Source organism: Macaca mulatta, chromosome 3 (assembly GCF_049350105.2).
Source record: "Macaca mulatta isolate MMU2019108-1 chromosome 3, T2T-MMU8v2.0, whole genome shotgun sequence".
NCBI lineage: Eukaryota > Metazoa > Chordata > Mammalia > Primates > Cercopithecidae > Macaca > Macaca mulatta.
The window spans coordinates 131,467,969-131,483,307 of NC_133408.1; the positions used below are offsets into that span (position 1 = coordinate 131,467,969).

At 37.7% G+C, this 15,339-nt stretch overlaps 1 protein-coding gene across 2 annotated transcripts in view; it reads right to left on the bottom strand.

Annotated features, from left to right (window-relative positions):
* Positions 1-13,056: 13,056 nt before the first annotated feature.
* DBF4 (DBF4 zinc finger) overlaps positions 13,057-15,339 on the bottom strand; it is a 32,463-nt gene continuing 30,180 nt past the window's right edge. For both annotated transcript variants that reach the window (XM_015134147.3, XM_015134146.3), the window contains exon 12: positions 13,057-14,174. In XM_015134147.3, the coding sequence (XP_014989633.2) occupies positions 13,199-14,174 (976 nt within the window). In that variant the 3' untranslated portion in view covers positions 13,057-13,198. The remainder of the gene's footprint in view (positions 14,175-15,339) is intronic.

Genomic DNA, 15,339 nt, shown 5'->3' on the forward strand with positions numbered 1-15,339 from the left:
CCAAGTAAGCAGCAGAAAAAAATAACCAAAATTAGAACAGAAATCAATTAAATTGAAAATAGGAAATCAAAGGAGAAAATCAATAAAACCAACAACTAGTTTTGGAAAATATCAATATGCCAAATTTCCAGCCATGTCAACAAAGAAAAGAAAGAGAAGACACAAATTACTAATATCAGAAATGAAAGACAAGCTATCACTATTGATCCCATTGACATTAAAAGGATAATAAAAGACTATCATAAACAACATTAAGTCTCCAAATTTGATAACCTAGCTGAAATGGACCAATTCCTTGAAAGACACACTATACCAAAGCTTACATAAAGAGAAATAGATAATCGAAATAGGCCTATGTCTATCAAATAAATTCAGGCTGGTGCAGTGGCTCATGCCTGTAATACCAGCACTTTGGGCGGCTGAGACATGAAGATCACTTGAGGTCAGGAGTTTGAGATAAGCTTGGTGAAACCCTGTCTCTACTAAAAATACAAAAATTAACCATGCGTGGTGATGGGTGCCTGTAATCCCAGCTACTTGGGAGGCTGAGGCAGGAGAATCACTTGAACGCGGGAGACAGAGGTTGCAGTGAGCCGACATCATGCCACTGGATTCCAGCCTGGGCAACAAGAGTGAAACTCTGTCTCAAAAAGTAAATAAATAAATAAATAAATACATAAAATAATTTATAACTTTCCAAAACGAAAAGCACCAGGCCCAGATTGTTTCACTAGTGAATTCTACCAATATTTTTAAGAATAAATTATACCAAATTCTTTATAACCTCTTCCAGAAAATAGAAGCCAAGAGAATACATCCTAACTCGTTCTATGTGACCAGCATTACCCTAACACCAAAAACAGAAGAAAACTAGACAGTATGTCTCATCAACATAGATGTGAACTCTTCAATGACATATTAGCAAATTGTACCCAACAATGTAAGGAAAGAGTGTTAGTCACATGTACTAAGAGAGATTTATTGAAAGCTGGTACAACATTTTAATTCCCATTAATATAATCCAACACATCAACAGGCTAAAGAAGAAAGAGAATATGATCATATTAATCAGAAAAAGCATTTGACAAAATCCAACAACAATTCATGATAAAGAAAAATCCCTCAGCAACTAGAAATGAAGGAGAGATTCCTCAGCTTGAAAAAGAACATCTACGAAATGCTGTAGCTGTAAGCGAACATCAGGCTTAACGGTGAGATGCTAGATAATTTTATGTTAAGATCAGGAACAAGCCAAGGGTGTCTACTCACACCCTCCTATTCAACATTGTAAGAAAGGATAGTCTTTTCAGCAAGGGGTGCTGGAACAACTGGACATCTTCATGCAAAAAAATTAATATAGATATAGACCTTACATCTTCCACAAAATTTAACTCAAAATGGACCATGGACCTAAGTGTAAACAAAAAAACTATAAAACTCCTAGACAATAGCATAGAAGAAAGTCTAGGTGGCCTTGAGTCTGGTGGTGATTTTTTAGACACAATACCAAGAACATGATCCACAAAAGAAAATACTGATGTTTCGGTGAAACCCTGTCTCTACTAAAAATACAAAAAAAATTAGCCGGGCATAGTGGCAGGTGCCTGTAGTCCGTAGTCCCAGCTACTCGGGAGGCTGAGGCAGGAGAATGGCATGGAATGAGACTCCGTCTCAAAAAAAAAAAAAAGAAAAAGAAAAAGAAAATATTGATGTTTGACTTCATTAAAATTAAAAACTTCTGCCATGTGAAAGACATCATTAAAAGAATGAAAAGACAAACCACACACTGGAAGAAAACATTTGTATCTGAAAAACGTCTGGTATCCAAAATATACAAAGAACTCCTAAAACTCAACAATAAGAAAACAATACAATTTTTAAAATAGGCAAAAAATCTGAACAGAAGCTTCACCAAATAAGGTATACACATAGCAAATAAACATGAAAAGATGCTCAACATCATATGTCATTAGGGAATGCAAATTAAAATAACAATCAGATACCACTACACACATTAGAATGGCTAAAATCCAAAAGAGCAAAACCAAACTCTGGTGAGAATGTAAAGTAACGGGAACTCCAACTCATTGCTAGTGGGAATGTAAAACAGTACAGCAACTTGGGAAGACAGTTTGGCAGTTTCTTGCAAAACTAAACATACTTTAACCATAAGACACAACAATCAATGACCCTTGGTATTTACTCTGATGAGTCAAAAACATGTCCACTCAAAGACCTTCATCTTATGTTTAGATCTTTCTTCTTTTCTAATATAAGCATATAGGCCAGGCGTGGTGGCTCATGCCTGTAATCCTAGTACTTTGGGAGGCTGAGGCAGGTGGATTGCTTGAGCCCAGGAGCTCAAGACCAACCTGGGCAACATGCTGAAACCCCATCTCTACAAAAAATACAAAAATTAGCCATGTGTGGTGGTGGGCACCTGTAGTCCTAGCTAGTTAGGAGCTGAGGTGAGATGATCACCTGAGACCAGTAGGTCAAGGCTGTGGTGAGCCATGATTGTACCACTGCACTCCAGCCTGGGTGACAGAGTGAGTGAGACCCTGTATCAAATAAATAAATAACATTAAAGAGGCAAGCATGGTGGCTCACGCCTGTAATCCCAGCACTTTGGGAGGCCAAGGCGGGTGGATCATCTGAGGTCAGGAGTTCGAGACCAGCCTGACCAACATGGTGAAACCCCATCTCTACTAAAAATACAAAATTGTCCAGGTATGGTGGTGCATGCCTGTGATCCCAGCTACTTGGGATGCTGAGGCAGGAGAATCGCTTGAACCCAGGAGGTGGAGGTTGCAGTGAGTTGAGATCACGCTGTTGTACTCCAACCCGGGCAACAAGAGTGAAACTCCATGTCAAAAAAAAAAAATTAAAAAGATAAAAGATAAAAAATAAAAATAAGCATATAATGCTATAAATTCTCTTCAAACTTTGCTTTAGCTACATTCCACAAATTTTGTTATGTATTTTCATTTTCATTTACTACAAATTATTTTTAATGTTTCTTGAGACTATGTCTTTGACCCATGTGTTATTTAGAAGTGTGTCATTTTATTTATAACTACCTGGGGCTTTCTAGATATCTATTACTTGCTTCTAGTTTAATTCCACTGTGGTCTGAGAATATATTTTTTATGATTTCTATTCTTTTAAATGTTTTAAACTTCCTTTTGTGACTCAGAATATGTCTACTTTGGTGAATGTGGTACTAAATTTTGAGGATACTTGATCGAGGGGATTTGCACACAAGTTAGATAAAGGACAGTAACTGATTTACAGAGACACGGGATTTAACCCCCTGACAAGAATCCTAGGATATACTGTGAATGTGTTGATGGTATATTAGAATTGATGGCTCATGCTAAGAGACATAAAACTGCCACATTTCCATGGCAGATGGTAGAGAAAGAGTGGTGGACATACTTGAGTGAATATACTATATTAAGACTGGGGACTGGACGCGGTGGCTCACACCTGTAATCCTAGCACTTTGGGAGGCCAACGCAGGCAGATCACTTAAGTCAGGAGTTCCAGACTAGCCTGGCCAACAAGGCGAAACCCCATCTCTACTAAAATGCAAAAATTAGCCAAGCATGGTGGTGGGTGCCTGTAATCCCAGCTACTCGGGAGACTGAGGCAGGAGAATTGCTTGAACCCGGGAGGCAGAGGTTGCAGTGAGCCAAGGTCGTGCCGCAGCACTCTAGCCCAGGCGATAGCACAAAACTCTATCTCCAAAAAAAAAAAAGACCCAAACACCCACCAGGTCATTATATTCCATGGAAAGTTCCTGATGGCATACTACTTACCAAGGCCATAAAGAATGCCCTAGAAGGAAAGCCAACAGTAGTACTAAAATATGCAGTTGTGGCTTTCCTCGGTGTGCCAGAACCGATGGCAGGTAAGGCCATTACAGAACTAGGCTCACTAATAGCAGTGAGGTTGATAAGACCTGAAACAATAAAGACCAGATGGTGCCATTCAAGTATCAGAAGGTAGGTGGACATAATTATCATCATAAGTGGCAATGTCGAAGGGGAAGCTAGAGGAGGCCTGAATCCTCTGAGGATTATGGGGTTGGTTATTAGAACATAGCATCTTTAGGAGCAAAATGGATGGATAGCCAATGAGGTCATCATTCAATATGTACCATGAGTCAGCCTCAGGAGGCTAAGGGCAATTGCTCCAGTAAAAAGTCATGATTTCTTGTTCTGTTTCCAGATTTAACTTAATTTTTCAATGTCGAAACCACTGACTAGAGAAGAGGCCATGACCCCAGGAGAAAGACCCTGCAACACATTTTAACTGCACATGGTAATTATTTCCTAGTCGTTCCCAAAAGGTACTAGTCTCCATTTATTTGGGTAGCTGTGCAATGGGAAAAGGGGACTACCCAGATATTTGTTAGACACATGGTCTGAATTGACATTGATACCTGGGACCCAAAGCACCTGTTGTAGAGGAGATCTAGAGAGCCATGTAATAAATGGAGTCCTGGCTAAGGTTTGGCTGATAGTGAGTTATTTGTCTGATAATGTGTCATTTGTCCAGTCCCTGAATATATTATTAGAAGAGAAATACCTAGTACTTCATACACTCCCTCATACTGTGCCTCTGGCCTACAGAGTCAGACATTAGAAAAGACCAAGCGGGAACCTTGAAACTGCTTCTACCCTCTAGCCAAAATAATAAATCAAAAACAGTATCTTAACTGGGTGGTATTGGTGGAGGAAATTAGTGCCACTGTTAAATGTTTAAAAGATACAGGAATGGTTGATTCCCATTATATGCATATGGATTATAAAAAATGAGTAGACCACCAGCAGCTGCACTAAGTAGTAGTCTCAATTTCAGTTGCAGTGCCCAATACAATATATTTTCTGTTGCAAATGAACATGGCACCAGGTGCATGATGTGCCACCATTGGTTGTGTAGATGCATAATTTTCCATCCCTAACAGAAAAAAGAGGGATCAAAAACAGTTTGTATTCACAGGGAAAAGATTACAGTATACACTTACAGTCTTATAACAGGCCTATTTAAACTTTGTGCTTTGTTACAATATGAAGAATCTAGACCATCTGGATGCCATGGAGATTATCACATTAACCCTTTATATTGATGATATATTTATCAAATCAGATGAGCAAGAAGTTGCTAGTACATTAGAAACTGATAAGACACATGTTCTCCATAGGATGAGAGATTCAGGAACCTGTTATGTCAGTAACATTTTCAGAGTTCCACTGGTCAGGGGCATGCTGGGAAATCCCATCCAAAGTAAAAGACAAATTATTGCCTGCTGAACCTTCCAAACATATGGAAGCATAATGTCTGCTAGGCCTCTTCAGGTTCTGAAGGCTGTCAGTCCCAACTGGGAATACTGCTTCAACTCAGTGCAGGAAAGGCTTCCAACTGTGTGTGGAGCTTCCAGGCAGAAAAGGACTCTGCAGCCATATGATCAGGCAGGTTCAAAGGTTCTGGATTTAGTGGTAGGAAAAGATGCTGTGAGGAATTTATGGCAACTTCCCTGCCCACAGTAAAGGAATTTAACAGCCCAGAAACAAAGGATTTTAGAATAAGGTTAGTCCCTCTTTAATGGAGAGTCACACACTTTTTCAAAAGCAAAAATACTTTGTTTTATGAGATGATGATGTATGAGATGGAACACCTGACCATGGGGCAAAACCCACCATGTGGTCAACACTACCCATCATGAACTTGGGTTTTATAAGACCTACCAAGTCATATCACCAGGCAGATGCAGCAACAATCCATTGTAAAATAGAATTGGTTTATTTAGGATTGAGCAAGAGCAGTATCAGAGAGCTCAAGGAAGTTGCATAAAGAGGCAGCCGGGATTCCCGTGTCATTCATTGTTGTATTAATGCCTCTCCCTCAGGTCACACCTACAGATGTGTGGGTCATCCCTTAAGACCAGGTGAAAAATGAGGAAAGCCCAAATTTGGTTAATGGATGGGTTGCTTCTGTGGCTACAAGATGAAAATAGATGGTAACTGCCATATGGCTACTCAGTGGTGGCACTGAAAGCCAGTCACAATCTTGCCAATGGGCAGAATTTCAAGTGGGGTACCTGGTCATTGCTTTTGTGTGAAAGAGAAGTAGGCTGAGCTTAGAATATATGTACGGTCTTGGGGAGTGAGAAATTACTTGCACTGCCTATTAAGGGGCCTGGGAAGAGAAAGATTGGAAGATTCAGTAGGAAGTATAGAGGCACGTGGCATATGGGAGTCGGCATGAAGTGTGGGTGTCCTCATATTGTATGTTAATTCTACCCTGATTCTGGCACAGTGGGCATATGAGCAAAGTGGTCATGGTGGGCAGTGATGGAAGTTATTTCTGGGTTCCACAGCCTAGGTTCTTATTCCCCCAAGCTGAGCTAGTGTTTTGTCACTGCCAGATGTTCAAACTGCCAGAAACTAGGCATGGAGTGGCTCGTTGATTATACTGGGCACAGTAATAGACATGCCAGGTCTAAGTTTTGTTGTTCACATTGCATTTTTAAGACTTACAGAGTTTCACTGGCATGGCATCATATATAACTTTGTATCAGACCAGGGGATGTCCTTTACAGCAAAGGAGGCATGGGGGTAGGCCCATGATCATGCAGTTCACAAGCCTTATTATACACTGAATCAACCAGAAACTTCCTGATAGAGTATTGGAAGGGCCTGTTAAGTAGCATCAGCTTGGAGGTGATATTCTTGAGAATAGGGTATCATTTAAGATGCAGTATACAGTTGGGGTTTAAGAAGTTTTTATGGTGCTACACCCCCAACAAACTACGTCTAGCAACACATGAGTGGAACAGGAGTGGACCTGCTTGCCATCACTTATTTGACCCTCTTGAATGCGTTTCCTACCTCAGCGACTCCTGTTGAATTATAAGCTGCAACCACCACCCAGCTATTTTGAGTTCCTTGTGCCAATAAACCAACAGGCAGAGTCACTATGTGGGGTAATTGATCCTGATCCCTCTTCAGTAACTTGTTGCCCCAGCTTCTGGGAGTACTGACAGTAAACAGCTTTCAACTTCTACTGACAGCTCCTTCAGAGATTGTGTCAGCTGAGGAGCTTCATTGCCCACAGTCATGCTCTTTCCTAGAGTGACCCATACTCATAAATGACTTATCGGTCATCTTCACCGAGCAACTCTGAAAAGCTCCCTGTGGAGTCAACTGATATCCAAAGGCACCCCTTAGAAAACATTTGCATACTAAATTCCATCTCAGTCTGCCTGCTGAGGGAACCCAAAAGTCATACCATGAGGGCCTCGTGGTATGACTTTTTATAGACTTTTGTCTATAAAAAGTTTTCATACTGCTTGAAAGTGCTAAAACAGGGTAAAGAAAATATTTTATGGAACTGCTATGAGGGGTACCTAATGTGGTCTTGAGAGCCTCGAAAGTTTTGGATAGGGGAACACCAAACCATTCAATTTATCCCTTCAAGTTAAATGTTAACAAAATGGGAACAAACTGTTTCTGAAATGGTCATAACATAGTGAGAGCATTTTGAAAATAAATATTTGGAAATGTTTCTGTTGGTTACATACGTTTATTCCTGAAAATACCTGTCACTGTAACAATGCTCACACTTGTAAGCGGAATTTTCTATCCTGTTTAAAAATCTCCCAAAAGACCTTCTAATTGAAAACTAACTGATTAATCTCAGGCATCTGAAAGCTTACTAACTAGATTTCAATGAATATTTGGGATTCCTGGGGAACTAAACTGAAAAATCAGTATTACAATTTAGCAAATGGAGCTAAGACTGTAGGATCCAAGTATTTTGTGTGTGTGTTCTTTGAGCTATGACAGCCATAAAAACCAAGTATTGAAATAACTGAATTTTTGACAAGGTACAGTGACTCACACCTGTAATCCTAGCACTTTGGGAGGCTAAGGCGGGCAGATCACTTGAAGCCAGGAGTTCGAGACCAGCCTGACCAACACGGCAAAACCCTGTCTATACTAAAAATCCAAAAAAAATAGCCAGATGCAGTGGCACATGCTGAGCTAAGATTGTAGCACTACACTCCAGCCTGGGCGACAGAGCAGACTGTGTCTCAAAAACAAAACAAAACAAAAAACAACAACCAAAACCAAACCAAACCCCCCAAACAAACAAAAAACCCTGACTTTTCAAAATATTAAATCATAGAACATTTTCTAATGAGAAAGCATAAAGACTGGCTATCTAGTTACTTTGAATGGTTCCTTTAACTCTTGGTCAAATATTTTAATGGTATTTTTGGTGACAGCAAAAAGGTATCGGTATCATCAGTGAAAAAATGTTGCATATATTTTATCCCTTAAAAATTAGCCAGGCGTGGTGATGCATGCCTGTAATACCAGCTACCTGGGAGGCTGAGGCATGAGAATCACTTGAGCCTGGGAGGCGGAGTTTGCAGTGAGCAGAGATCATGTCACTGCACTCCGGCCTGGGGGACAAAGCGATACTTTATAAATATAAATATACATTATAAATTTATTTTTTAATAAATTACATTATTATATATTTTTTTGTTTAAATATATATTAGTAGAGTAACATACATGTTATACAACACACACATACATTGGAGCATGTGGTCAAAGTGATTTTTAAAACCAAAAACAAAGCTTTGTTAAAAGAAATTTCTATAGATAGTTCCTTCTTGGTTTTACTGGATTTCATAATTTGACTGGGTTCACCTATTCCCAATATCCTTTGAGGTTTGAGGAAGTCAGCAGTAGAACTGAAGACAACTGATCTTATCCTATAGTACAAAAGCTAAATGCTACTGTACATTTAAGCATAACCAAGTAAAACAAACAAAAATAATATAGAGGGACTTTGATAATTCTGACTTCTCACGAAGGAATTGGTCATATTCTTCAATAAGTATGGCTGAGTATATCTGTGTTTTAGTTTTTCTTTTCCATCATGTTATCACAGTGTTCAAAATTGGCATACTTTTTTCTTGCAGGATTACTTTTTGTTGACAAATTTGTTTTTGCCCCTTTAATTGCCCAGAGCTGCTCCTAGACTTTTTTTTTTTTTTTTTTTTTTTTTTTGCTATGGGATTTTAAAGAGGCTACTTTCCTCAAATATTGCCTATAAAATTAATGCTAATTAAAAATACTGTTAGCAAGACCTAAGTTCTGATATTCCCTATAACTAATGCAGCTAAAAGGCTAAATGGCCGTTTCATTTGGTTTATCTTTGTACTATGGCATTCTTCCTCTCCAGTCTCTGACACCTCCCATGACAAATAATGTAATTATAGCACATGGCTCATGTATAGTATATTATTTGTTATAGCACAACTTTAATACAGGCAAGTCCATTGTGGTTGTTATCTACGGTAACTGGCTCCAATTAATTTCTCTTGAGCATACCACTCTGTGACTGGCATTGTTTAGACCTTTTTTACTTGGCAAACTCATGGTTTTAAGATTGAGGTTTACTTTACATTTATTATTATGCTTAAGAACCTTTCCATCTCTTATAGGAAGAAGCCTATCATTCTTACATTTCACTTTATTAATGAAACAGCACTGGAATAATTTCTGATTGAAATGTAACATAAAACTGTCTTTGTTCTCATAATCAAAACTGCATTTAGAGAAGCTGGTAATATTTAAATAACATTTATTAACCTAGAGTATTTTAATATATCCTTTAGATGGCAGAATAGAATTACACATCCATCCTGGCAACTAAGTGCTTTAAAAAAAAAACCCCAAACCCCAAAATTCTATCTGATAACACAGAATAATCTTACATTTCTAGAAATAAGGGTTCAAATTCAATGGTTTTAGGTCAAAGTTTTACACATAAAATTCTGTTTTCTATTCCTCTTTTAAACATATATATTTTGCTTGCACATTCATTATAGATACAAATTGCAAATTTTAGAATCAGAAGCATCTATGTATGATTCCACAAATTATTCTAATATTAGACGTAATACTAAACTATGCATGCAGAAAGGTCATTGGCTTCAAAAACCAATGATAATGATTTTTGTGAAATACACCTTTTGCTACAACTGTGTACTTGTATATCTTGGAAAAATAAACATTCATTTTTGAGTCACAGTATCAAACTGTCTTCACTGCTGCTGCTCTGACCACCCCGAGAAATACAGAATCAACTTTGAATGCTAGACTGTTACCTTTAGATGAAAGTTAATTAGGGTGCCTGTTTCTTTTCTTTCCTAACATCTTTTAACTTCGGTACTCTTGAAATTACAGAATTCTACTTTATCCCGTGCTTGCTGGAGATTTGTTGTCTGGACAACTTTGGCAATGCAGGTCACTTTCTATCAAGTAAACCAAGTTTCCTGTCTACCCTGGTGATGATCTCTGAAGATTCCTATTTTTCAAGATACCTTGCTACATTAAAGATTAAGTGTCCTTTTGTGAACAAATCGGGGAACTAAACCATAAGTGCTATTAGAGAATTAGGATCACTTATGGTTAGGTGTTTGAGACCAGCCTAGACAACACACCAAAAAACCCATCACTCAAAAAAAAAAAAAAAAAAAAAAAGAAAAAGAACTGTGCTCAAGTCAAGGATCCTCCCATGTCAGCCACCTGAGTAGCTGGGGCTACAGGCATGTGCCACCAAACCCTGCAATTTTTTTTTTTTTTTTTTTTTTAATAAAAACAAAGTTTAGCTATGCTGCCCAGGCTCACCTTGAACTCCTGATCACAAGTGATCCTCCTATCTCAGCTTCCCAAAGTACTGGGATGACAGGCATGAGCCAGTGCCCGGCTAAGCCCAGGAGTCTGAGGCCACGATAAGCTGATTGCACCATGGTAACCAGGCCTGGACAAGAGACCTAGTATCAAAAAACAACAAAACAAAGAAAAACAAAAAGGCAAAGCACCTTCTGGGTAAACATTACCTTGGCTGTGCCTTGGTAAAAATTAGGAAAAACTACCCCTACCTCTAGGTAGATGCATCTCATTGCCAGGACACACTACTTGCTGCAAATAACCTGCCTTCATCTCATTGGCTGGGTGCCCATCTGCATAGCTGCACAGCACAATCCAAAGCAACTGTATGTGGTAGCCCAAGTAAACTGAAATTATTCCAAATAAACTGAAATTTAAGCACTTGAAAAAAGCTGAATACTCATTATGAAGACTGTGTGGTGTTCTAAAAGTTCAATGTTCAGTGTCAAAATAGTTTAACAAATTTTACTGAAGGGTTCAGACTTTCTCTCCTTAATAACTTAATGTAAAATGATGCCCAGAGTACCACTGCAAATTGAAGTTACTTTTTTTTTTTGAGACGGAGTCTCGCTCTGTCACCAAGCTGGAGTGTGGTGGCGCAATCTCAGCTCACTGCAATCTGTCTCCGGGGTTCAAGCAATTCTCCTGCCTCAGCCTCCCAAGTAGCTGGGATTACAGGAGCGCACCACTATGCCCAGCGAATTTTTTGTAGTTTAGTAGAGACAGGGTTTCGTCATGTTGGCCAGGATGGTCTTGATCTCCTGACCTCGTGATCCGCCTGCCTTGGCCTCTCAAAGTGCTGGGATTACAGGCGTAAGCCACCACACCCAGCCAGACACTGTTACTCTTAAAGTCAAAGGATCATAGAGTGACTTTACATGCCTTTTAGTTATTTGAAAAATTTGGGGAACACTGATAATTGAAGGGAAATAAACCTGCAAATAATTTCCCAAGTTCCATTTAGATTTTTCAAAGGTTGTCTACAAAACCTGATATTTACACATACATACATGTATTTGTGACAGAAAATGGAATAATTTACAGTGGAAACAGGGTTTGCATGTATGCACTGTAAAGACTCTTATTGAGCCTACTTAAGGTACTGGTATGAAAAATACAGGTGTTAAAAAGCCAGTATTCATTGATGCTGTCCAAACAGTCAAATATATCCAGGATAAGCATATGAACTAGTCCTATACTGAGAATCATATATTTCAAAAAAAATTATGACTAGTAACCTAATTTTTAGTGACAATATATTCATGTACTATGCAATAGCACCAACTGAATGTCACTGGTGGTAGGTAGTCTTACTCCTATAAGAACATACTCAAAGGCAAATGCCTTATATCCACAGATTCAAATAGACATTTCTTATATTTGAATTTTCTCTTCTCCAAGTGGTTGTCAGTGCCAGATCAAGCCAATCCTTGTATATATCCCAAATTCTTGTATATACCACTGTATCTGTAATTCAATGCCATCCTTTTCTTTTTCATCTCCTACCAAATTAGGGGGTAATCTTTTTCTTTTTTGAGATGGAGTCTCACTCTGTCACCCAGGCTGGAGTACAGTGGTGCGATCTCGGCTCACTGCAACTTCCACTTCCCAGGTTCAAGCAATTTTCTGCCTTTGGAGGGAACAGCTGGGACTACAAGCACATGCCACCTTGCCCAGCTAATTTTCTATATTTTTAGTAGACAGGGTTTCACTATGTTGGCCAGAATGGTCTTGATCTTCTGACCTTGTGATCCACCTGCATTGGCCTCCCAAAGTGCTGGGATTACAGGGGTGAGCCACCAGAGAGTCAGCTTTTGAATATTCTCAAAGTTATTTACAAAGGTAAATAATTAAAAATAGCAGACAAATTATATTCCACTTGGTAGCCTGGTTAAGTCTTTCCTTCATGACTTCTGGCTACCACTATACATAATCTAATTACTGAGCACCCAAATACTAGCATGGTCCACCAGTGACCCTCAAGTGTCAATATTTCTGATGATTTCCAGAATTCAAACATTGAAATGTATTTTCCCTTTCTGTATGAAATTCAGGTTTTTCAAGGCAAGGTCATCCTATCCTGATAATCTTTTTAAATTTACAACACAACTAGAATATCCAAATGTATAATGCTAAGTTTGATATTCCCCAAATTTCACTTTACTGGTGGTTTTCAGTGACCAAGCAAATTATTATTCACTGTAACACTCAGGAAACAATTATGAACATATATATTATGTAAAATAAGACCAGTCACAAGTTTATACTGTAATTTTTCTGTAACAGTCATTCAATTCTGTAGAAAATTGCAAACGTTTATTTTTAATATTTACATTTGGTTCTGTAAACAAAGCTGGTAAAAAAAATTTCCATACATATTTATAAAAATTTCAAGAATATGATCCTTATCACTTCTGAAAAGTATGCATTTTTTAAAGTCTAAAAGCCAGTAAATGTAGAAGTTGAAGGGGACGAGAAAAACGCTGTTAACAGATTATTTGAATTTTCCTCTTCCCAAATATCTAAAACACTGCATATACCACTGTTTTCCGTGTAGCTTGTGAAACCCAAAAATTCTGATTTCTCTTCACTAGTCTGAAACAAGTCTAGTAAAGATTGTACTGGTGAACTACAAATTCTGTTTTCTTCTTGTGTAATAAATTCAGTTCTTTTATCAAATTCAGCATTTGGTTCCAGATTTTCTTTTCTATTTCTTCCTAATAATATTTTCACTTTTCGATGTATTTTACCAGAAGGTAAACTATCCATATTCTTGATGTCACATTCATTGGGTTCCTCAGGAGGAGTATGGGATGGAGCCTTTGCCTGAACAGTTAGGTGCTCTTGTGAACTGTTTATTGTTATCAGACCAGAATCATGAGTAAATATTGAATGAAGGTCCTTTTCCTTGAGATCCTTTGCTGGAAAAAGCATAATATCTGACTTTTGTTTTGGTTGAGATGCACTATTATCTGTACTGAAATCAGAAACATGTACAGATGCCTTTATGTTACATTTATAGTGATCTGCCCTTAGTTCTTCTAAGTCATTTTCACTTAACGTGTGTTCGGAAATGTCAAGAATGCATTCCTGTTTGTTTCTATGTAGAGGTAGCTGTGTAAAACTCTGTCTTATGTCATTTTCAGCTGCACTTAACATGGAACATTTATTAGTCGTTTTCTCATTAAGCCCTCTTAATTCATTTGAAGGGTAGGGGATGGGCTCTGAAATAAACAGAATCTCTTTTTCAGTTTCCTGGGTCTCTTTATACAGGAAATTCTGCTCCATCACCGTTATATCATCTTCCCGGCAATCTTTCTGAGAAATATGTTGGTATTCCACTTTTTCCTTTTGTTCAGTCTTTTTCAGGACATTTGCAGAAACAGGAGAAAGGGATCCAACACTGTATTTTATTCTTTGTAGGAAAAAGAAAAGAAAAATATTAAAATAATTGCTATCAAAAATTCCTGAGTAGTTAGAAATTAAATTAGTAAAAACATTATATAATCGTTAAGAAACCTATTTAACTTAGGAAATTTTACAAAAATACAAACATCTTAACATTTTGCCAAATTAACATGAGCTGTTTTTAAAGTAATACCACTTTTCAGATATAGCTGAAAACTCTAGGGTACCTCTCTTCTCCTCTACATTCCTTGCCTCCCTCCCAGAGATAACCAATATCCTGAATTTTGACATTTAAAATTACTTTAATCATGTAAATGAAAGATGATAATAAAGGGATCTGAGTCTGCCCCTAATTTTGCTTTCATTATTCTGAACAATTTCATAACTTCTGTGCTTTGATTTACATTAATGCACATTTTACTCTTCATTTTACTTAGCAATGTGGAGAATAAGTATTTACTGAGAAACCTATGGCAAAAACATATATTTTAAATTTATATTTAAGAATATTTAATATCGAAGTGAGCTAGAAACAGTATCTTTACACTTTCAAAGGTGACAAAGTTGTAACTTTTGAGCTTCAAACATATTTGACCTCAAATTATTTTCTTCATGGAGCATCTTGATATCCCTGAAATGCCAGTTTGTATTAGACAACCCTAAATAATATACCATTAGAGAAAAAGTTAATAGCTCACCAATTACATTTTATGTCCCGCATGTCACAGTGTGAGAAATGATACAATTTTTCCTGCCCCTTCAACCAGAATGTTTTTTGTTTATCTTGTTCATACATTTACTTACAATTCTCTTTGAACAAATACGCAATAAAAAAATGTAAAAAAAAAAAAAAAAAAGAAAAAAAAAAGAAAACTAGTCTAATCTGGCTTTTAAGTCCAAGATGTTTAGGAGACTTGCCCACAGAAGTAAAATTAGTGCACATAAAAATAAGACCATCAAGGAACAACCAGTACTAGCTCAGAATTTTGCTACAGACAGAATTTTTAAGGAATTATGAGTTCTTAGAGTAGTCCGCATAGGTTTTTTTTTGTTTTGTTTTGTTTTGTTTTTTTTTGAGACAGAGTCTCTCTGTCAACCAGGCTGGAGTGCAGTGGCCTGATCTCAGCTCACTGCAACTTCCCCTTCTTAGGTTCAAGTGATTCTTGTGCCTA